Source organism: Podarcis melisellensis, assembly GCF_964234715.1.
Source record: "Podarcis melisellensis genome assembly, chromosome: 6".
NCBI classification, from domain to species: domain Eukaryota; kingdom Metazoa; phylum Chordata; class Lepidosauria; order Squamata; family Lacertidae; genus Podarcis; species Podarcis melisellensis.
This window is the reverse complement of record NC_138538.1, coordinates 83,114,937-83,138,737: the sequence shown is the minus strand read 5'-3', so window position 1 is coordinate 83,138,737 and position 23,801 is coordinate 83,114,937. Positions and strand designations below refer to the sequence as shown.

Sequence of the window (23,801 nt, the reverse complement as noted above, 5' to 3'; positions counted from 1 at the left end):
ATGCAGGAACCCTCAACCTCTTTTTTTGCAGAGTCCAACACCTCTTGAGATTGCCCTTTTCTTCCTTCCTGTTGGCTTCCTGCTATTGTGCTCAGCTCCTGATTGGATCCTACTGAGTGGCATCTGCTTAGCCATTGTGAAAACAAGATATTGAACTAGCTGGGTCTTTGGTCTGATCCAGCAAGATTCTTCTTATGTTCTGCAGGTGTTCCCAGACACTAATGTCAAATAGCCCCTAAAGGCTCTGTTTGCTTGCCGGTGGGCCAGCTGTGTCACAGCTTTCTGATCCACAGGAAAGTTCTGAGCATATACAAGCCAGAGAAGAAATGCTCTGCAGATATTTTGCATGTTGCAAACAACTGGGAACCACCCTGAAAAAAATAATATGCTTCCCAAGGCAAATTATCACATTTTTAATTAAAAGCACGCCTGATATATGAATAGGCTATGTTCTATTGAATAAAAACAAGACCTGCCAAAGGAGCCTTAAGCATGCCAAGGCAATTGTTATTTCGGTTATAAGACATTTTGCTTCCTCAACTTGCATTGCAGAGAGCTTCACTGCACCAAGCAAGTTTTCCTATGCAAAAACAGGGTGCCGCATGTAGACAAGCAAATCGGGCTTAGGGAAAAGGAATATATTTTCATTGCCAACCTGCTTCTCTCCAATCTGTGCAAGGCAATGGGAAAAACAGGAATTTGCATAGTGCACTGACAAAAGAGGAGTTTGCATGTCGTATGACAGATGCTGACTTTCACCTTGCTCAGATGCCTTTATTCTATTTTGGCATCTCCCCCAGTAGCAAAGATTGTACTGACATAGAGACTATTTCCTTTCGATCCATAAGAACCCTAGAGAACCTTGGCTATGGAATGGATTCCACAATGGCCAAGCACTGAACCCAATAGAAGGGGTGATAAGAAGTAAATGCTGGGGTAGGTACAGGAATTCACATTCTCAACTCAGTCTAAGCAACGTTGGGACCAGCGTGAAGCAACAAGCAGAAGGCATCAAAGGAAAGCAGATATTATTTAGGTGAGTCTGTTTAAAAAAACTCCATTCTCCCTTGCTTTTGTTCACTGACTCCACTCCTGGTTTGCATCGGACATTAACTCATTTGCAATTAGTGACCAAACTGTTTGAGGAAAAAATCTATTTTTCCTCTCCTAATGCAGAAAAAAAGGAGGCAGTCAGATAATCTCTTACACCAGCTAATGTGCAGCTCTCCAGATGTTGAACTACAACTCTCATCAACCTCAGACATCATGACCAATGTTCAGGGGTGATAGGAGTTGTAGTTAGCAACATCTGTAAGGCCACAAATTCCTTGCTTCAGTTACTGCAAGTAAATATCTATATCATCTATCTATCTATCTATCTATATCTATCTATCTATCTATCTATCTATCTATCTATCTATCTATCTATCATCTATCTATCATCTATCTATCTATCTATCTATCTATCTATCATCTATCTATCTATCTATCTATCTATCTATCTATCTATCTATATCTCTATCTCTATCTATCTCTATCATCTATCTAAATAAAAAAATTAAAAAATTGTCCAGTAGCACCTTAGACTAAGTTTGTTCTGGGTATAAGCTTTTGTGTGCATGCACATTTCTTCAGATACCATGGACACGAAAGCTTATACCCAGAACAAATGTAGTTGGTATCTAAGGTGCTACTGGACAATTTTTAAATTTTTAAATTTATTTCGACTGTGTCAGACCAACACGGCTACCTACCTCTATCTATCTATCTATATCTATCTATCTATCTATCTATCTATCTATCTATCTATCTATCTATCATCTATCTATCTATCTATCATCTATCTATCTATCTATCATCTATCTATCGTTCTATCTATCTATGAATGACAGTAAAAAACAAGACAATCCATCTTACAATAGAGGTAGGGTCCATGTGCAGCACACACACACAATTTACCTGTGTAGGATTCTTTGAGGTTCTTCTCATGCAGTGTTTGCATGCCAGCCGTCTATGTCCCAGAATGAAATTAGTGTGGCCAATGTGGGTGAAGGAGTGCATGGATTAAAAGTACCCTTTCAATGAGATGGTGGGCTACACGTAACCCTGTCTGGAAAATTACTTTGTGTGGGAAGTTGCTGCTCTTGCATCTATTGGTCCCCAAATATTGTGTGTCCCAAAAAGTTCCACATTGTCTTGTTAACACCAATCCCCTGGGATGCTCAGAACTAACCTAAATTTGACCCTGAACAACTACTTGAGGAATGCCAACTTTTACAACAGTAGGTGCATCTCAGTCGGCGGTGCCAGCAGCCACTATGAAATCTGTATTCCTCTAGTTTTGCGGTGGAATAGTTTTGAATCTTGAAATAATTCAAGAAGTTACACACTTCAGTTGTCAAGACCAACACGTTCCAAAATGTGGTTGCATAAACGCATAAGCTACCACTGTTCCTCATCTTTTAACACCTGCAGGAAAAAATGCATCATTTATGAGTAGACTTCTGCTTCTCTGCTTGCATTTTCCAAGAGTCTGAACCCCCAGCGGAGGCCACAATGGATACAAAGACATTCTGAAGCACGTCAAGCAGAAGAGTTCCCTACAGCAGAAATGCTGTTGAAATACTCATACAAGGCATGGTCCCCGCAGCTGGAACTTTTAAATTTAACATGCTGTATTGGGATATAGTCATGAAGGACTTAGAATAATAAGATCTGGATTCTTGGCCCATTAAGGTAAAGGTAAAGGTACCCCTGCCCGTACGGGCCAGTCTTGACAGACTCTGGGGTTGTGCGCCCATCTCACTCAAGAGGCCAGGGGCCAGCGCTGTCCGGAGACACTTCCGGGTCACATGGCCAGTGTGACATCGCTGCTCTGGCGAGCCAGAGCTGCACACGGAAACGCCGTTTACCTTCCCGCTGGTAAGCGGTCCCTATTTATCTACTTGAACCCGGGGGTGCTTTCGAACTGCTAGGTTGGCAGGCGCTGGGACCGAGCAGCGGGAGCGCACCCCGCAGCAGGGATTCGAACCGCTGACCTTTCGATCAGCCAGTCCTAGGCGCTGAGGCTTTAACCCACAGCGCCACCTGTGTCCCCTCTTGGCCCATTAGATATCCTTAAAAAGAGCCAGGAATGAGAATAAACATCAGGGTGGCTTCTTTTAGCATGGAGAGAAATCCGTTTAGGGTTAATATGTCGTATGTGAAAATATAGTTTGTCATGACGACACATTTCCAATCCAAAAACAGGTAACCACTCCTATAAGATTTTAACACAGCTTTGGCACAAAAGACAGAGTACATAGATGTACATTATGGCTTCCTTCTTGCACATTCCTTTTCCTATGTGCAATGTGGAAAACTGAACTTAAGACGGGGGAAATGAGAAAAAACAAAATTGACAGATTTGCCCATCCTTGTCTGTGCACAAATGAAAGCTTTCTTTTTTAAAAAAAAAAATCATTCTAGACATTACAATTCTTGCATCACAGGTACCATCTTGCAAACCATTCCTTATCTTGTAACTGCTGTGTGATGTGCACAGATACTATGTATCTTATTTATCTGGTACATTTATAATACCCCACCTTTCTTCAATAATGGAACTCAAGATGGTGGGCATGGGAATCTCAGGTGGTCTTCCATCAAGTCAACAGAGCCAGACCTGCTAGCTTCAGCTTCAGCAAGGTACCTGCTTCAGGTACACCCAAGACTTATGGGGGAACTATTCAGTAGCAGGTTCTTTTGCTACTAATGAGCTTACTCCAAACAACTGCTACTAATGGATTCTTGTGAAGAGCTTTTATTTTTGTTGTTGTCTTCTTTTTTGCAATGGGTCACTTACATTTTATCTTATTTTAAATACATGTATCTTTCTTATCTTTTGGAAGAAATTCAAGATAGCTAACATTCAAAAACAACAGGTTTTTTAAAAAATAAATATAAAAGTATTCACAGTTCATCCAAATAATAAATCAGAACAATAGCATAAAGCAGCTATCCATAATATCTCTTACCACAGGTTTCTTACCAAGGTGGTCATGCAACTCCTTTCTCCCTCAAAAAAATAAAATTCTTCTGATAGATTTACCTGGCACATAAAACTTTTGCACACCTGCTTTGCCACACACCTGATTGAGTTTCACTGCCCCACCGGGGGCTGTTGTTGTTTGATAGTAAAACAGGCTCCTGGTTAACAATGTCAGATCTACAAAGCATCATCTTTCTTTAAAAGAAATGCAACAGCATGCTTCAACGCTATTGGGAAAGCATCTAGAATATTTATCTGCTGTTCAGTTCGCCAAACAAAATATCCCTATTCATTACCACACTGCTCCTGGGTCAATATGCTGGCAAGAATCTGTTCTCCCACTGATGTGCTCCCTTCTTCTACAGAGCCAGAAAGGGCTTGTTTAATGCCAGAACAAAACAAAACAATTGCTCAGGCATTTCACATTTCATTTTCCTGCAGTGTATTAGCTCCCTCCACTCCCCTCTTTAAAAACTAGGAGGGGGGGAGGTAATTTGACTGCATATATCTTTCTCACAATGTTCCTGAAGTGACAAGGGGACCTTCGATTTCTATCCAACAGGGGCTTAGGGCTCAATTGCTGTGTCTGCCCTCTAAAAATAGGAAAAGTGGTGAAATACTTTCAGCCCGAGGTTCATATTACCTTTTGTACCATCTTCTGAGGGTCATGTGTCAGTGTTGGGCAGGGCTGGAGGCAGAAAGCGGCAGAAGAAGAAATGTTTCTACATCTATCCCCACTGTCCTCTCCAGACAATCAAGAGGAAGTATCAGAGTTTGAGGACACATTTGAACCAGGGTCAATGAGTACTGTGGCCTGAAGAAAGTTTCAATTGTCAGAGTTGCCCGGAGGGCTTTATGCAGCCCTCACATCTGAGGTTCCCCAGTGCAGCTCTGAAATCTCCAAGTCATCCTTCTTTCTGTACACAGAGATAAATCTACCATCTAGGCCTTGGTTATCTTAGGACCAACATCATTAAAGACGTACATCCTATTAACATGTAGTTTTGCTTCTCTTATCATTGGCTATATCATAGTGTGAGTGAAACTATGTTACTGGAGAAAGGAAAAATTGTGAATTGTCTTGTCTCTCTCTCCCCACCCACCACCATGCCAATATTCTCAATATATGCATTTTTCAGTGACTAGCATTTTTTGCAATTTTCATACTATAAGGCTTCAATGAAGTATATATGCACATCATAGGGACGCAGGTGGCGCTGTGGGTTAAACCACAGAGCCTAGGGCTTGCCAATCAGAAGGTCGGTGGTTCGAATCCCCACAACGGGGTGAGCTCCCATTGCTCGGTCCCTGCTCCTGCCAACCTAGCAGTTCGAAAGCACGTCAAAGTACAAGTAGTTAAATAGGGACCACTCCGGCGGGAAGGTAAACGGCATTTCCGTGCACTGCTCTGGTTCACCAGAAGTGGCTTAGTCATGCTGGCCCCATGACCCGGAAGCTGTACACCGGTTCCCTTGGCCAATAAAGTGAGATGAGCGCCGCAACCCCAGTGTCGGCCACGACTGGACCTAATGGTCAGGGGTCCCTTTACCTTTATATGTACATCAGAAGCAGTCAAATGGCTCAAGTCCTCTATACTTATTCCTGCCCAGGAGGTTGGCTAGCCTGAGTGGATGGAGCCAGCAAAGATCTGGAATTTTCTTTTCTGAGCTGTCGCAGTTAGGCAGTTCCCCACATGGGGAAGTGGTCAGTAATTCATGGCACCAAGCCGCTTAATCTCTTGTGACAGAGGTAACAGGTGAAAAAAGTAACAGGTAGAAGAATCGGAACAGATTTTAGTTCCAGTTGTACTAGGGGTGTAAGAGACAAGTGACCCACCCCCACCTCTGTGCACTACATTCCCATTAAAAATCCCCATTTTACCAAGAAAGCATGAAGCATAATGTGGCTCCCACTCTGTTCTGGTCAGACCACACCTGGAATACTGTGTCCAGTTCTGAGCACCACAATTTAAGAAGGATGTTGACAAGCTGGAATGTGTGCAGAGGAGGGCATCCAAGAAGATCAAGGGGCCAAACCAAGCCTTATGAGGAGCAGTTGAAGGAGCTGGGGATGTTCAGCCTGGAGAGTGAGAGGTGATATGATAGCCATCTTTAAATATCTCAAGAGATTTCACCTGGAAGAGGGAATACACTTGTTTTCTCCTGCTCTGGAGGGGAGGATTTGAACCAATGGCTTCAAGTTACAAGAAAGGAGATACTGACTAAACATCTGGAAGAAATTTCTGGCAGTAAGAGCTGTTCGACAGTGGCATTGTCTCCCTCAGGGGCTTGTGGACTCTCCTTCCTTGGAGGTTTTTAAGCAGAGGTTGGATGGCCATCTGTCATGGATGCTTTAGCTAAGCTTCCTGCATTGCGGTGGGTTTGACTTGATGACCCTTGGGGTCCCTTCCAACTCCATGATTCTATAATACCAGGGGAGGACTGCCTCTCCCAATATGCCCCACGGAGGACCTTAAAGTCTATAAATAGCACCACCCTAGAGGTCCCGGGCCCTAAGGAAGTCAGATTAGCCTCAACCAGAGCCAGGGCCTTTTCAACACTGGCTCCAGCCTGGTGGAATGCTCTGCCTCATGAGACCAGGGACCTGCAGGATCTGATTTCTTTCTGCAGGGCCTGTAAGACAGAGTTGTTCCGCCTGGCCTTTGGCTTGGAATCAACTTGATTCCCTCCCCTCTTTCTTTTTTCCTTTCTCCTTCTGTGTTGGAACTCCTATTTAGGGACTCCCCTGGCTTTTTTCTGGCCCATGTAGGACCAGTCTAGATAGTTCACCTTGGTGAAGACTTGACTTTTTATCCCAAAAAAAGTTTTTGATTGAGTTTCCACTGAAATGAGGCTTCACTATAATGTTTTAATGTTGTATTTTAATCTTGTTTTTTAAGCTGTATATCAATCAATTGTTTTTATATTTGGTGTTAGCCGCCCTGAGCCTGGTCTTGGCTGGGGAGGGCGGGGTATAAATAAAAATTATTATTATTATTATTATTATTATTATTATTATTATTATTATTATTATTGTCATTTTATAGTTTATAAGCTTTCCTGTACATATCTGGTTGACTATGACAGGAAATTAAATATTGGGTGAATTCAGAAGTGGGAGGCCTCAGACCCAGGGATTAAATGCAGCCCCCCAGGCCACTCTAGCTAGTCCTCCCCACAAGCCACAGCCACAGCAGCCCTGCTCTGCACATTCTTTGAGTGATTTTACATTCATTGCTCTACCCACTTTTGTTTCTAGACATGCTCACCACTGACAAGTTGCCTAGAAGCGAATGTCACCCTCAGTCTGACAAGGGTTCTCTATTCCTAGAACAGATCGATCTTTAGTCTGATGCAGCAGGGCTCTCCTAATGTCCTTATAAACCAGAGATAGGGAACCTGTGGCCCTCCAAATGTCACTGGAATGCAACTCCCACCTTCCCTGAGTGCTGCACATGTTGGATGAGGCTGATGGGATTTGCAGTCAGCAATACCTAGAGGGCCCTATGTTTCCCCATCCATGTTATAAGCACCTGTGTCACAGCAGGAGGGAGGATCGCACATTTCTCCCTTCAAAAAATACTTCCCAGACATCACAAATCATAAGATTAAAAACAACAGCAAAAATCTCCACACACCCTCAAGTGGTCGCAGGATGACAAATTAAATGAGAGTTGTTACTGCCTGATTCATTGGTGTGCGGTGACTTGATAACTTCCAAACTCCTTTATAATGTGGCAAGAGAGAGCTATTCCAGGCATAATTGACAAATTAAGAGAAACTCATTCCCAGTCTGCTAGAAAATAGCATTTGTTGCAATTTACAGGTGCCCAGACAGAAACTGTCTTAACAAATGCGGTAGAGAATGAGTAGAGCTTCCTCCTTCTCTCTCTCTCCAACTCATATCTGGATATGAATCATATTCAATTTAAAGACAATGCAGATTACTTGACGGGAGACATGCAAGGACTCAGTAGACTCTGAAACTGTTAGCGCTGTCTTGCTTGTTCCGTAAGTATTCAAGGGAAATCTATGAAGCTGTCAGGAACAACTCTACCATTACGCAGAGTAAGGAAGCCGCCTCAGATGGCAGATGCTGATGAGTGGGGAAGGGGGCAGAGCTATGTGTGCTGCGAAGACTGCCTTGTGCCTTCAACCCAAGCTTGCTATTCTTCCTTCATGGTGTGTGAAATGTGGTTCTGCCCTCAGGGCTACGGTGGTGCCCCCGTTCACTGGTACCAAGAGGAGTCGAGACAGGGTGTCGGTGAGGCTGAAGGCTGACACTTGAGCCCTCCCAATGAGGGGCATGGAAGAAATTATAGTCAGTTTGCATTTAACGGCGAACAAACCCAACTCACGCTTTCCCAAACAAGATATGAACCGAAACACAGCCATCCATCAAGTCACACTTTTCCGAATTTTGCAATGCACCTCTCCAACCAAGGAAAATTTCCAAAAAGCATAGACTAAAATATTAGTGAAAATAACACGCAAAATGCATCACATCCCAGGAAATGTGTTGCAAAAACATGTACACTAGGAGAAATTTGCACTAAGACGCTGGGGAATTCTCAGGAGGCCTTAAAAAAAAAACCACAGTGAAGTGTAAACTAATGTGGAGAACTGAATTTAAAGATCGAGAAAATGAGAAATGAGTCAAAACAAAACTGACATATTCATCCATCTCTGCCAGCAGTCTGATACTGTCCTGATGTAAGAATTGAAGTAAGATTATGCTGTCAGTCTGGTCAGCTATGGCACAGAATTGCAAGGAAAGAGAGGGTGTGATCTTGTCTTTTACCCCAGGCAGAAAAATAATTTGAGCTGGCCTTGGATGAGAAGCTTTTGTTGAATTCACTGATACAATTCCAAGCACTGGAAGGAATAAGGTGAAGCTTTAAAAATGAAGAAGAGGAGAAGAAGGGTAACAGGTACTCTGATTCTTCCCTAAAGGGTAGGCGAACAGAAGGATGACAGCCTGAATTCACATGCAATAAATTGTGGCTGCACTGAATAGCATATAGCTTGATCCTGTGGCTTACCATGCCAGCAAGCAAGTCGACAGGGAGGGAACCTTACACAATGACAAGTCGGGAATAAAACATCATACCTCACTGCATTGTGCTGGTGTTGCAAGCAAGCCCAGGAAGATGCATGGGCAAGACTATGGAGGTGGCTAATGTGCTTTCACTGTTATTTCTAATTCTCAGCTTCCTAAGGAAAGAATTAGGAATCTGAGACTATAAGCAGAGGTAACAACCCCACCAAACTACAGTTCCCAGGATTCTTTGCAGGAAGCTATGGCAGTTGATTGTCGGGATCTCCGCTCGGCCAAGCTGATAAAGCTCATTTTCTTCCCCTGAGTCCTTCGGAATCGCCTCCCAACGTGTTTAACAACCTGAGCCTTTAATGAGGCCTCAGGCACATTTTTCATTCAGCAGAGTTTCCAGCACAGGAAAGAAACAAGAGGTTTGGGCTACATGCTATGCTTTATTATCCTAACTACGAAGACAAAAAACACATCCTCTCTCTATGAAAGCAGAGAGCAACTGAAACAAAGGAACAAAGGGAACGTCACATCTGTCTCTAGTCTCCCGTGAGACTTCCAATAGCCTGGACTGTCTCTGGAATGTAAACAGAGTCCTGTGACTCCAAGCAGCTGCTCAGTGGCAAAACAGAAACTAACATTGATGTGATATAAACCCAACATGTGTTCATGGTATAGAAGCAGCCTATATCTGAAACAGAGGTTGGAAGCTGAGGGACTAACTGGTAAAGGTAAAGGTAAAGGTACCCCTGCCCGTACGGGCCAGTCTTGACAGACTCTGGGGTTGTGCGCCCATCTCACTTAAGAGGCCAGGGGCCAGCGCTATCCGGAGACACTTCCGGGTCACATGGCCAGCGTGACAAGCTGCATCTGGCGAGCCAGCGCAGCACACGGAAACGCCGTTTACCTTCCCGCCAGTAAGCGGTCCCTATTTATCTACTTGCACCTGGGGGTGCTTTCGAACTGCTAGGTTGGCAGGCACTGGGACCAAGCAACGGGAGCGCACCCCGCCGCGGGGATTCGAACCGCCGACCTTTTGATCGGCAAGCCCTAGGCGCTGAGGCTTTTACCCACAGTGCCACCCGCGTCCCCCGAGGGACTAACTGGACATGATACTAATTGTACCATTTGTAATCATGCCGTTTTTCTTTTATAATGGCAGGCATTTAGCAGTATATGGTTTACTATATTGGACCTGATTCATTTTTTCGCAGGCATGATAGATCCAGCCTTCATTTCCCTACATTTTGCTGTAAACGAGGCTTCATATTACTGGAAGCTAGCCTAGGGTTAGCTAAAAATCCCTCCCACCTTGCCTTGGTTCTTCAACGGTTTAGCATGTGATTTATTTTTATTTTTTAAAAAAATCATTACAAGTAAAAAGTGCATAGAGGGATTATAAAGCTACAGTGTGAAACATTCTATAGTCCAGCACAATTCCATTAAAACAATTTGAAACATTTTAAAGCAAAGACAGCAAGTGTATATACATATAAAGATCCAGCACAGCACCTATAACTAAAAGTAGGATTGAAATGAAAGGGTTTTCAAGACCCAGTTAAAAACTGATAAACTAGTCAAAGGGAATTCTCCAAGCATGGGGCCACCACCTCTAGGGCATTCCTGTGAGCATTATCTATCATCTATCATCTATCTATCTATCATCTATCTATCTATCTATCATCTATCTATCTATCTATCTATCTATCTATCATCATCATCATCATCTATCTATCATTTATCGTCATCACCATCTCTCTCTCTCTCTCTCTTATCTATCTATCATCTGTCTATCTATCTATCATCTATCTGTTGTTCTGAGAACTGTTCTAGAAAGCATAGATGCATCTTTTTGGCTACAATAGTGAAACGTGTCTCCAATTTTAATTAACACACACAGTGCCCCTAGTATCATTTTTAAAGAAACATATGTCTAAGTGTATGACTCCTGACACAATCATCTCTTCACAATTACCTTATTGCTTTGCAAGCTGAAGATTAGCATGCTTACTATTGTCCTTCATACCTAAGGACATACAGGATTAGGTACTACTGCAAATATATGATATTTTATTGATTCCCCCCCCCCCCGGTGAGCATTTCCCCCCAAGTTGACCCAGTGCTGTTGTACATTCACAAAAGACCTGTGACAGGGAAAGAGCAATTTTTCAGAAGAATGAACAAAATGACTACATAATTGCAAGGCCCACATTTATTGAGGTTGGTTGCTGCTTTTGTTCCACTGCTTCATGGATCTACAGTGGTACCTCGGGTTACAGATGCTTCAGGTTACAGACGCTTCAGGTTACAGACTCCTCTAACCCAGAAATAGTACCTCGGGTTAAGAACTTTGCTTCAGGATGAGAACAGAAATCGTGTGACGGCGGCACAGCGGCAGTGGGAGGCCCCATTAGCTAAAGCGGTGCTTCAGGTTAAGAACAGTTTCAGGTTAAGAACAGACCTCCAGAACGAATTAAGTTCTTAACCCGAGGTACCACTGTACTTATCTATAATCTAACTTACCTACTTCAATTTTTCCTGATCCTCCCAAACCATACACACATTTCAAAAGTAGGGTAAATCCTAGTATGTTTTCAATCATCTCAATAACCTGAATTCAATAGGTTTTCACCACTGACCAGGACCATCAACTATGCAATAAATAAAATAAACAAGTATTTTGTGTTTTTATGTTTTAAAATGCCCTGTGATCTTTTGGTTGGAGGGTGCTATATTATTATTATTATTATTATTATTATTATTATTATTATTATTATTATTATTCTCTTCTTTATTTTACAGCAATCACTGGGAGAATAACAGGTGCGTTTTGGGAAATTATACTAAAGAGGATAAATAGAGAACGTCAATCTGAAAACTATGATTTATTTATGGGTGTGTTAAATGTAATGGTTCTGCTGTCCTATTACCCACAGTTTGAAAATCAACCAGAAAGAAAAAGCAAGTGTTAACTGTGACAAACAGTGGAACAAACCATGCCAGTGAAGTGAGTTTCTTGTTTATGACTTTCATGGGTTTTAACCAAAAAAAGACAACATATGAAATTCAAAAGTTGCATGATTATCAGCTCTGGGGGAGGGGGTATCACTGCACCCAAATGTGTTTTAAACATGTAAAATGTTTTTTCCCGAGCCTCTGCCATGTCACACTTCATTTGTTCTCTTATAATCAAGGGGGGTGTTGTTCATTCTCCTTTCAGCAGCACACCCTCTTCCCCCGTACAACTTTCACAATCTGACTGGGCCAACTGGAACCCAACTAAAACAAACTACGAGAAAATAAAATGGCGAAGTTGTTGATAAATGGGCCAAACTCTCATTGAACGGTGCAATGAACAGTACAATAGCGACCTTATTTTGATAGGACCAATTAAGACCAACACTTTGAGCTGTTGCACTCAGATCCTAGATGACCCTTTGGCCTGACTCAGAGGGCATTTCTTATGTACTTAGGATGAAATCATAGATGACCACACCACACACCCTCAATTGGTGCTCATCCTTTCAAAAACCCCAAAGACTTCTTCATTGCCAAAACATCAAATGTCAATACACGCCTTCTTTCTTCCCTCATTATTTGCCCATCTGACTTTCCTCACCATGAAGAGAAACTGGGGGAAACCCCTTCCCAAATACAGTTGTCATTGTCTTTTCCTTCCATTGTTTTTTTGAAAGGACATGTGCTCCCATATAGCATCTAAAAGACTCACTTCCATAGCAAATCATCAGTTCATTTCTCCTTTACTCTCACTCCGACGGCCATTAATTATGCAACAAGGATATTCACTTTCAGCCCTAACTTTTATTGGGCTTGTCTGCATCATAGGTTTTGCACTTTAATTTTAATCTTAAGTAAAATGTCTGCTTCTTTCCCCTTTTGTCATATTAATTCACTGTACTAGAAGCAGCACTTCACTTGGCATGCAAAGGGACCTGGGGATTTCCATGAACCTTACCATTCCACCAGCACCCCAATAGACAGGGCCTTCCTTGTCTATTCCTTGTCTTCCTTGTCTCCCACTCTGCCAGAAGTGTGGGGGAAGCCCAGTTCATGTCAGGAAGTTTGGATATCATAGGCGAGTTGTGGGTGCTCCTGCAAATATGTGAGGCAATAAGGGTGGCGCTGTGGTCTAAACCACTGAGCCTCTTGGGTTTGCTGATCAAAAGGTTGGCCATTCAAATCCCCATGACGGGGTGAGCTCTCATAGCTCCGTGCCAGCCCCTGCCAACCTAGCAGTTCAAAAGCATGCCAGTTCAAGTAGATAAATAGGCATTGTTGTGGCAGAAAGGTAAACAGCATTTCCGTGAGCTCTGGTTTCCATCACGGTGTTCCGTTGCGCCAGAAGCGGTTTGGTCATGCTGGCCACATGTCCCAGAAAGCTGTCTGTGGACAAACATCAGTTCCTGTGGCCTAAAAGTTAGATGAGCCCCATAATTGCCTTTGACTGGACTGTCCAGGAGTCCTTTGCCTTTACCTTTTACCTTAGAAGTGTACTCCACTAGATACACCTACATGTATCAATGCACAGGGTCTCTCTTTTTTTGTAAATGTGTTCAATATATCTGGATATGTTAATGAAACATATTGCTCCATCTCTCCATCAAGGTGAGCCAACAGCCAATTTTAGATGCAGAAAATTCTGGGGCAAAATGGACCACAATCAGCTCAGTCCGTCTCTTGTGCTTGTTTTTGGCATTTTAGGAGAAAAGGCACAGGGGTAAGAGGGAAAATGTCCTGTCCTGTTAGATCTCCTGCAGGTCAGAAGCTCACCCTCTCTTCCCTCCTTCCACCTCATGAAATAAGACACAGCCTGTCCACATGAGCACAGAGGGCAGGGGAAGGCATACTTTCTGCAAAAGAAGAGATTTCGGATTATCTCCCTGCTCCAAAATGTCCCTGTATACCAGCTATTCAGTATCACTGGTCCCTGAAGCCAGCCCTTTAGAGCACCCTATCCACTTTGAGCATCGCAAGAAGACACTTGCACTTGATAACACTTGATGTCAATTATTCCACAGGGTGGTCCACCCTTTCTTGGGTGTCTGCATTATCTTGACATTGGTGGAATTCTGGTTGTTGGTTTTTGGTGTTTTGTGGATATTTTGTTTTTTTTGTGATGTTTTGCCATTGTTGTAAGCTCCTTTGATCTCAAACATTACTGTTGGGAAATTGGCATGCAAATATTTTAAAAAACCAAAATGAAGTCAGCAGGCTAAAGGACCACCTTGAGTAGAAGGTCCTCTCAGTCCACTTCTGGTAAGGTTCCTGGTCAGAACTGCCACATTCCACTTGCTTCTGTGCTGGCAGCATGGAAGGTAGATTTGGTCCAGAGGTTTGTTGTTTCTTTTTTTCTTTTTTTTGAAATAATTTTTATTGGTTTACAACAAAAACAAAAACACATACTAATTTCACATCCAATTTTTCACAAATTATTTCTTTTCTGGACTTCCTTCAGCTTTTCCATAAATCATTCATGGTCATTATTTATGTTACGCATTCCTTAGGTTTATATTGTCATTATTTATATCTTTCTTTTCTATTCCCTTTAAACAATACTTCTCAATTTTTCACAGTGCTTCTTTAAATCCCTCTAGCGTTATCTGTCCCTCACTTATACTTTCCAGATATTCCACAAATTTCCCTCAGTCCTCGATGAACTTTTGGTCTCTTAAATATCTAATCTTCCCAGTCAATTTATCCAACTCAGCATAGTCTAACAGCTTCATTCTCCATTCTTCCACCATCGGTATTTCCTGTTGTTTCCATTTCTGGGCCAGTAACACTCTTGCCGAGGTTTGTTGTTTCCTACATACTGCCAGTATCATCATCCTAGGGCAGCTTCCAAGGCTTATGCACTAGCAGAGGTCCTACTACTAACCCCTGGAATTTTCTGGCCTTGCTCCAGCTCCTCCTTGCTGTTGCTGCATGTCCGCATTCCCCCTTCAAGCAAATAAGTAGCAAGTGGAGCAAGAAAAAGAAGCAGTGCCTCTGCATGCTTTGTCTTCCATCTTCAGGACAGGTGTGGATAACCTTTGACACACACACCCCAGATGTTGCTGAAAAACAACTCTGATCAGCTTCAGCAAGCATGACTAATGACCACAAATAACAGGAAGTTGTAGTTCAGAAACGTCTGGAAGGACAAATGTTCCTCACTCCTGACTCTAGGAGGTGCCCTGGATGGGGCCTAGAGGGAGAAACAAGCGAATAGGCAGCAGCAATAATGGCATGAAGAAGGTGGTGAGCACATTCAGGGAGCAGGGCCCAATGAAAGTATCTTAACCATGCCTTCCAAAACATGGAACCAGCTTCTTCTTCTTCGGCGATCACTCGTAGCCGAGTAAGATTGTCTTCCATAAACACGGTTTTAACAGTGAGTCCGTAAGTGACTGTGGAGGCTATTTCTGGATCCGCACGCCCTTCCACAGTGGGGACATAGGTTTCCGGGTTGGAGTTAATCACTGTGAGGGTTTGCCAAGCATGCCTTCCTCTTAGCATGTTTCTCCCTTCCGTACTGAGTTTGAGCATCTTCAAAGCCCATCACACCTTCGGTAAAGGCTGTTCTCCAATTGGAGCGCTCTCAGGCCAGTGTTTCCCAGTTGTTGGTGTTTACACTACATTTTTAAAGATTTGCCTTGAGAGAATCTTTAAACCTCTTCTGTTGACCACAAGCATTACACTTTCCACTTTTAAGTTTGAAATAGAGTAGTTGCTTTGGAAGATGATAATCAGGCATCTGCACAACATGACCAGTTCAGCAAAGTTGATGTTGAACAATCATTGCTTCGACACTGGTGATCTTTGCTTCTTCCAGTACACTGGCATTAGTTTGGCTGTCTTTCCAAGTGATGTATAATTTTTTTTTGGAGACACTGTTGATGAAAGATGCAGCACAGTCCCCATGGTACCCTACACAGAGATTATCTTCATGTAAGAACGTCGTACCTGAAGCACATCCCTTGGTTCTAACAGAACAGTGAGATTCCCTTAGCTCCTTGATCTGCCATCTCTCTTCCTGGAAGCTTTGGGGCCCATGATTAATAAACACTGTTCTCTACGGAGCTGCCTACTTAAAAATAGATGGCCGAACTATTGTAGAAGGCACTGAAATAGATTAACAGCTCTTCCTTCGACACACTGCATAGTCAAAGACTTATGCAATGAATGTGTTGGGGTTGTCAGTGAGATTATGGATAACTCCTCAGATTCTCAGGGAGAGAGGGAGAGAGAAAGAGAGTCTATGCTTTTGCTCTGGTGGTACATACATCAAAGCCCAAGGGGGGTGCTTCTTTGGAAGCAAAAAGCACTTAAAATTATTAACTAGTTTGGAAAAGATCTTATTCTGCCCTGACAAGTTCTTAGATTTAGATAAATATGACCCGAGCAGAGAATATATTGAGCTAATTGGATTCTTTGTGCTCTCTCACAGATGGGGGAAGACAGCTTTTCCTGACACAAGCAGGAAACTAAACCGGGGGAAGGGGGAGAGAGAGGATGGAATCCTATTACTGCTTTTAACAAATGCTTAATCAAAATCTTGTTGGGAACCAAAACTGTGAAGCAAACCATTTTTAAAAACAGTACGGAATTGAGAAATAGCCCATTTATCAACCCAGTGTTAGCGTGATAACCTTTCTGATAGCTCTAGTCATCACTAGCAAAATGATTGTAGAAATTAATAGCTGGCCCATTCAATGACAAGAAGGTTTCTGGAGAGTCTCTACTGGGAGAAAAATCAGTGATACCTCTCCTGTGACTTTCTTATTGCTCACCCAATTGCATGCTTTATTACTCCTCTCTTCCCGATTAACAATCTAGGGACCCATATTAAATTACACCCTCCATCTCATGTGGCTATCTGCACAGGAAGGTGATTTTGCTGTTCAATATATGTAGTTCAATATTGAAAGCTAACTTTACTTATATCGCTGGGCCAACACAATAGCTGTGAATCAGGATGCATACTGCATAGAGACTATCCACAGATTACATAGGCAAAAGATCACAATGCTATTTTCAAGGGTAGATGTTGTTTTCACAGGTCAGCCCCTAGGGAAACAATGGCATGGATGGATTCTGTGGATACGCTTCTGGCTAATAAAGGTAAGATGCATCTGAATGAAAGTAGTGAGATCATGGTTCAACTTATATTTACCTTACTGTTCCTCCAACATGTCCAGCTCCTATACTCCTATACAGTTTAAGGCAAGGATGTGGGTGGCACTGTGGTCTAAACCACTGAGCCTCTTGGGCTTGTCAATCAGAAGGTTGCTGGTTCAAATTTGCACGATGGTGGTGAGCTCCCATTGCTCTGTCCCAGCTCCTGCCAACCTAGCAGTTCGAAAGCATGCCATTGCAGGCAGATAAATAGGCACCACTGCGATAGGAAGGTAAATGGCATTTCTGTGCGCTCTGGCTTCTATCATGGTGTTCCGTTGTGCCAGAAGCAGTTTAGTCCTGCTGGCCACATGACCTGGAAAGCTGTCTGTGGACAAACGCCAGTTCCCTTGGCCTGAAGCGAGATGAGAACCGCACCCCTTAGTTGCCTTTGACTGGAGTTAACTGTCCAGGACTCATTTACCTTACAGGCTGAGGGAACTGATCCATAAACATTTCATTAAAGAGGAGCAGGTGGACCAGCAGAATTTCCTCATTGTCTGGGCAAATTTCATGACCAAACAACTGTTTGTAACTTGATACACTGATAACAATAGGGTGAGCTTTTTGCCACTGAAAAGTGCCCCCAGAGGCAGATTTAGGGCAGCATGACTTATTCTCTTGCACTGGGTAGCATTTCGAAGGGGGCCCTGCATACACATAATGCGAGAGGCAGGGGGCACCAAATGTTGCCCTTCCTGAAATTTGAAAGAACAAAGTGCGCCCCTGGTGCCTCTTGAGAAACAGGTTTCATTCCCAAAATAAAAAGTCATTGCAGATGGATTTGCGGGTCTTTGCAGACTGCATTAACCTGCAGTCTGTCTACCAGAAAACACATTAGAACAGATGTAGGCAGTCCCAGCAAGGAGGTGTATCTGCAACTGCCCAGTGATGTTGTGGCTATAGCAACATCACAATCACCACTTCTTTCTTCATTCATTTGTGGCATGGGCACAGAGGAACAGGCATGGACAAATCTAGTTAGGGTGATGAGGAGTTCAAAGATGTACGTATTTTCCCCCGAAATATGTATTCACGCCTCCCCTAATGGATGCAAGATCAAGAATCACTGTAGAGTCACTGCAGATCGAAAGCAATGTGTTGAGGACAATCTTGAACAATTCCAGATGAAGAAAAACACATTTGTTTGTTTTTCTTTAGGGTGGTGAGTGTGTGTGCAGCCTGATTGAAATGGTTGCATGTCAATACCCCTCCCCCGCCAGAAATAAAGACACAGGACACGTTGTTTAAGTTTAATTGGGCATGAAAAGGCCACAACTTTATTGATTAGAGAATTGAAGGTATTGGCCTTAGGCATTGGCACCTATCCACTACCCGGCATGGTGACCGGGATGGGTTAACACGAACCGTGGGGGGTCCTGTTGAAGTACGCCAACTAGGATCCCACGGGTGTCACCGCTCGGGGGCGTGCCGGAGGCCCTTACCTTCCCAGGTTTCGGACAAGACAACGCCCCCCGGAGTCCTTTACCGGACTACCCGTTTTCTTGGGGAAGGTGATGGCATACCTTCCCCCCCATCCATTTGCATAACAATTGAACCCCCAGCCAATGCCTAACCGCCAATACTAAGGAAAGTTGCGACGTTTGCTACGAGGTAGGCGAAAAAACCAAAAGGCAGTAAATTCACCAACTTGGAAAAATTCCTACCAGGCCCCTTGCGGCGACCGACCGAAGTCCATAGCAAGGTCATATCTACCTAAGCTGACCTAAACCTACGGGTGGGTGGGACGGGAAAACTTCTCGGCTGGCCAGGAGTAAAGAGGGCGGTCCCTGGGCGTGCCTGGCCTTAAGAGCCAGTGTGGTGTAGTGGTTAAGAGCGGTAGACTCCTAATCTGGGGAACCGGGTTCGCGTCTCCGCTCCTCCACATGCAGCTGCTGGGTGACCTTGGGCCAGTTACACTTCTTTGAAGTCTCTCAGCCCCACTCACCCCACAGAGTGTTTGTTGTGGGGGAGGAAGGGAAAAGGAGAATGTTAGCCGCTTTGAGACTCCTTAAAGGGAGTGAAAGGCGGGATATCAAATCCAAACTCTTCTTAAGTGTGCTAGGCCGCGCCTCCTCCCAGCCTGCCGATTGGCGGAGGGGTGGAAGGCACACCCAGGGATTCCCCCAACTCTCGCGGGGGCTGAAGGTCAGCCCCCGCGCTTGGGGGAGGGGCCTGACCGCAACCCCCTCTCCTCCCCACGGGTCAGAATGGCTTTCTAGATAACACATATCATTTGGGCACTTTGGGGTTTGTTCAGCTATAACTAACTAACTAACTAACTGAGAGGCTGGAGATTGTCTTGCTTCATGGACATCTGAAAAAATCCCTTCAGGATAAATGTTCAAAAGAACACTAATTTATTGTTCTTTATCACTGACCATGACAAATAAGAATCCAGCAGCCACATTGTAGCATGTTATGATCCAGGCCTCCTGCTTACATCATCAGGTTGTAAGACCCAAATCTCCTGAAATCAAACTGTACTAAAGGAGGGTCAAGGAATGCATGCAACTACTCGACCAAAAGCCTGTAGAACTATTTCTATTGACTTCAGTGGGGTTTCCATGACCGGGTTTCTTCCCACCCGAGTGCTTGTTCCACAGTTGTGTTTTCTTATTTCTGTAGATGGCTTGGATGCATTCAGGACTTTCCTGAAGTCAGAATTCAGCGAGGAAAACATTGAATTCTGGCTGGCCTGTGAGGACTTCAAGAAAACAAAGTCAGCAGCTAAAATTGCCTCGAAAGCCAAAAAGATTTATTCAGAGTTTATCCAAACTGACGCCCCCAAAGAGGTAACCCATTTACGTGAACTCTGAAAGACTGGTGTCAATGGCAGGATTCAAATGTAGGTTTCTTTATTGGTTTGTGAGTGGGTATATTCACAAGGCCTTCATATGCACCAGGATACTGTTGGGTGGAGGGGCCAAACCAACATTTCTGAAAATTCTAGCTAGTGCTGCAATACATAGGAACTAGGGGCTCCTGGCCCTACCTATTCATTGCTCTTCCACTGTGAGGAATTGCAACTGACTTGCTACACTTTGGAAATAAAGGGGGCATATTTACCCATTTCCCATGGTATAGTTTGAAAATGTTAGACTCTCAATGTCCCAGTCTTGCTTGCCTCTTTAGATGCCAATGTACCGTATATTTCTTCACTTTCTTCACCTCCTGCATTTCTGAGGGGCTCGTATTCATTCTGCCGAATGGGCCCCTGAATTTGTGCCCCAAAGCTTTGCACTAACAGTGCCGCCAAGTGTGCAATCACTGGGCTGAGGGTTTCCTCTGGGGACCAGAAGCCAGAATTAGGCTCCAGCCTTCCATCTGCCTGTTCCATCCCACTTCAAGTTGAGTGTGCCTTTAAAACACTGCAATAGCGAACTTTTGTGACTCAGAAAATGCCCAAGTACACTCGTCAGTGCTGGCAAGTGTTAATGGTTGATTTCTCTAAGCGGAGTCCTTTTGATGTGATGAAAGCTAAAACATGTCCTTTAGGATCCTCCTGTCGCACCATGCCATTTGATCATTACACACAAAAACATTTTTTAAACTAATTGGCTGGTTAATTACTCCTGTGATATGCGTTCCCTCACTTTTACACCGATGCATCTGCTTTTGATAGAGACAGTGACCTTAGCTACTGACGTCGTCTTAGCTTTGGAGAAGATAATTTGGGGGGTTCCTTTTAAATACTTCTTAATACACCCGAGAGATTGAGCTGCAGGCCTAACTTTAGTAAAGAGGATACAATGGGAGGATAGGACAAGAGAGTACAAGATCAAGGCACTCTTTAAAAAAGAAAAAGAAAAGAAAAAAGAAGTTAATTCAAAAGGATGAACTACTATCTACTTCTGACTTAGAATCGCTTTGCTAGATCAGATCAAAGGTTGATCTAATCCAGAATACTGGGTCCAAGATAAAATTCCAAGATTTGTTCAGAAGCTCAAAAAGCAAGAAATACCATATTTTCTGCCCCATAGGACGCACCGGCCCATAAGACACACGTAGTTTTTTGGGGGGGAAATAAAGAAAAAAACTAGGTGCCCAGCCCCCAGAACAGGCTGCTATCCACAAGCTGTAGGAGAGCTGTGCGAAGCCAGAAGCCTGGGGCGTGCTGAGCTCAGTGCGCCCCAAGCTTCTGGGTGCAGGCAAGCTCTCCGCTAGCACACCGACCCCTCTCGCTCTCCAGGCTTCAGCGAAAGCTTGCATTCGCCCCATAGGACACATACACATTTCCCCTTCATTTTTGGAGGGGAAAAAGTGCGTCCTATAGGGCAAAAAATACGGTATCTGGGAAGCCACTGAGAGACGCAGAAGGGTAACCAATGCCAGGCCTGCTCAGAGAACATATTTTGAAGTTAATGAACACGACTGAATTCATGAATTTTGCAGGGTCCAGCAAAGCAATTCTAATATTTATATGAGCACACTGACAGCCACCAGGGCAGCAAAGAGAAAACTGGAGTCACTGGAATAAAGTGTTACCACAGTCTGAATTAAGTGTGTGTTTGTGAGAGAGAGAGAGGAGGGGTGCTTTTGTGAGCATATAGAAAAATACACATGGAACGTGGTGCTTTCTAGTTGAATTTTATCGTGCTTATGCACAGCTGGTTAGCATAAGAAAGATTTGTTCTTAATCTGAAGCAAGAAACACCTTCTTCAATGACTGATGCTGTAACACCACTTTTATACACATCCTTTCATTGCATAAATGTCACTGCAGTGTATCTCCTTTGTAGGCTGCTCAGGTAATGGAACAATCTCCAGGTCATGTGAGAGGAACGCATGATGAGGTTATTCTCCCTGGGGTCAGAAACTGGGGCAATGAGGTGCAAGAGGAGCTTCAGCATAGGCATGGCTGCCAGGAGTCAGGAGCAAGTTGGCAATAAATCACATGGTGTCAGGGAAGTTAACTTTTTACTCAAGGAAACATAGTTGGCTCAGGAGGCCAGGTCTAGCAAGCACAGCAACTTGTCAGGTAGATCTTACCCCTATGAGTCAGTTGTGGGGACTAAAGGTCCCCACCTTCCCACAGTTCCCTAAGTCTACTTCTCCCTTGGGTCTTTCCATTGCAACCTGAGACTATGCCACCTTGTCTGTCTTTGCTCCATCCTCTTCATACCTCTTCTGGTTCTGGGACACCAGAGCGGCAGGGGGAACTGGTCACAGCAGGAGGAGGAGACCCCTTGGCTTCATCAGCAGCCTGCTCCGTCTCTGCTTCTTGTCGCCCCTCCTATCCAGCCTCTGCTTTTGCCTCTGATTCTGAGCTGCTCTCTGCCACAGACTCTTCCTCCCCACTAAGCCCTGTTACCTCTTCAGCTTCTGACACCTCCTCCTCCCAGTCTGCTCCTTCTTCTCCCTCCAAACACACATTGTTGCCCCACCACCAATTCCCTGGCTCCCTTGTGGGTTCCTCAGCTGGTGCCTCCTGCCACTCATTGGCATCCAGTCATTCCAATACAATGGCCAAGGACTACTCATATTACCCAAGTGCTACAGGAAGAATCATACCTCCTGTGTTGCAAAGGTAACATTAGTATTGTTTTATTTTTTAACTTTAAAGTATTCATAAGGGCCTTCAGTAAGTAGGAGGCCTTAGATTAAGAGTGGGGGAACGTGCAGCCCTCCAGATGTTGTCATATTACAACTCTTATTACTTCTGACCATATAGAGGCAGAGGCTGATGGGAGTTCTGCTGAACAATAGAATTCTCTTAGGCAAAGAGGATAGCTGCCATTTTGTGGAATGTAGCCAGAATAAAGAGATAGTCTTAAAACAAATTGTGGTGCCTGGGGGGTATATGCACTGAAAACCTATTCATAAATAAAAGAGAGGTTTGCTTTTTTGCACTGTGAAAAGTCTGATGATGTTATTTCTCATTATGCACCTAGAAAATCTGAAGCACTTTTTAAAATTATTAAACAATAAATGGCAGCACTGCTTTCAGTGTAGGAAACCAAATTAAAATTAGTGTTCGGTATTCAAGATAATGAAAACATGACCTTCCTGCTGCTTTGCATCAAACACTGTATTTTGGGAAGCAATTCAAATAGTGTTTGTTTCTGGCTCCCTTACAACATTTCTGATCTCCCGAAAAACAAACAATTTATGTCACTCTTATTCCCTGCAGATAAACATCGACTTCAGTACCAGAGACCACATCACCCAGACTATTTCTGAACCGACTCTCCAGTGTTTTGATGATGCTCAGAGTTTAATCTACAGTCTTATGGCTAAGGATTCTTTCCCCCGGTTTCTCAAGTCAGAAGCTTATAAGGAACTCACAAAAAAGCAACAGAATGGGAACCAGAAGAGGTGGCTGCCATTTTTGTAAAGGTCAAATTCAGAACACAATCTCCAGATATAACACAATGGTCAGGTAGTGTTGCAATCAGGTAGGTGCCTCGCTGGTAGTTCAGCTTGCATGTTGAAAGAACAGTTGTCACAGTGACTAATTTCTAATTCTTTATTTCTAATTCCGATACAAAATTGTTAAGACAGCTTCACCTTTAGTCAAGAACCTTAGTTCACAGTCACCTGGAGT

The 23,801-nt window shown here is 43.6% G+C and overlaps 1 protein-coding gene across 1 annotated transcript; it reads left to right on the top strand.

Moving 5' to 3' along the window:
* Nucleotides 1-12,068: 12,068 nt before the first annotated feature.
* Nucleotides 12,069-23,591, top strand: RGS21 (regulator of G protein signaling 21; the record flags this gene model as incomplete). Its single annotated transcript, XM_081914967.1, has 4 exons — nt 12,069-12,083; nt 17,124-17,200; nt 19,883-20,049; nt 23,388-23,591. The coding sequence occupies exons 1-4, from the start codon at nt 12,073-12,075 to the stop codon at nt 23,589-23,591; spliced, it is 459 nt and encodes a 152-aa protein (XP_081771093.1). The 5' UTR covers nt 12,069-12,072.
* Between the last annotated feature and the right edge of the window lie 210 nt (nt 23,592-23,801).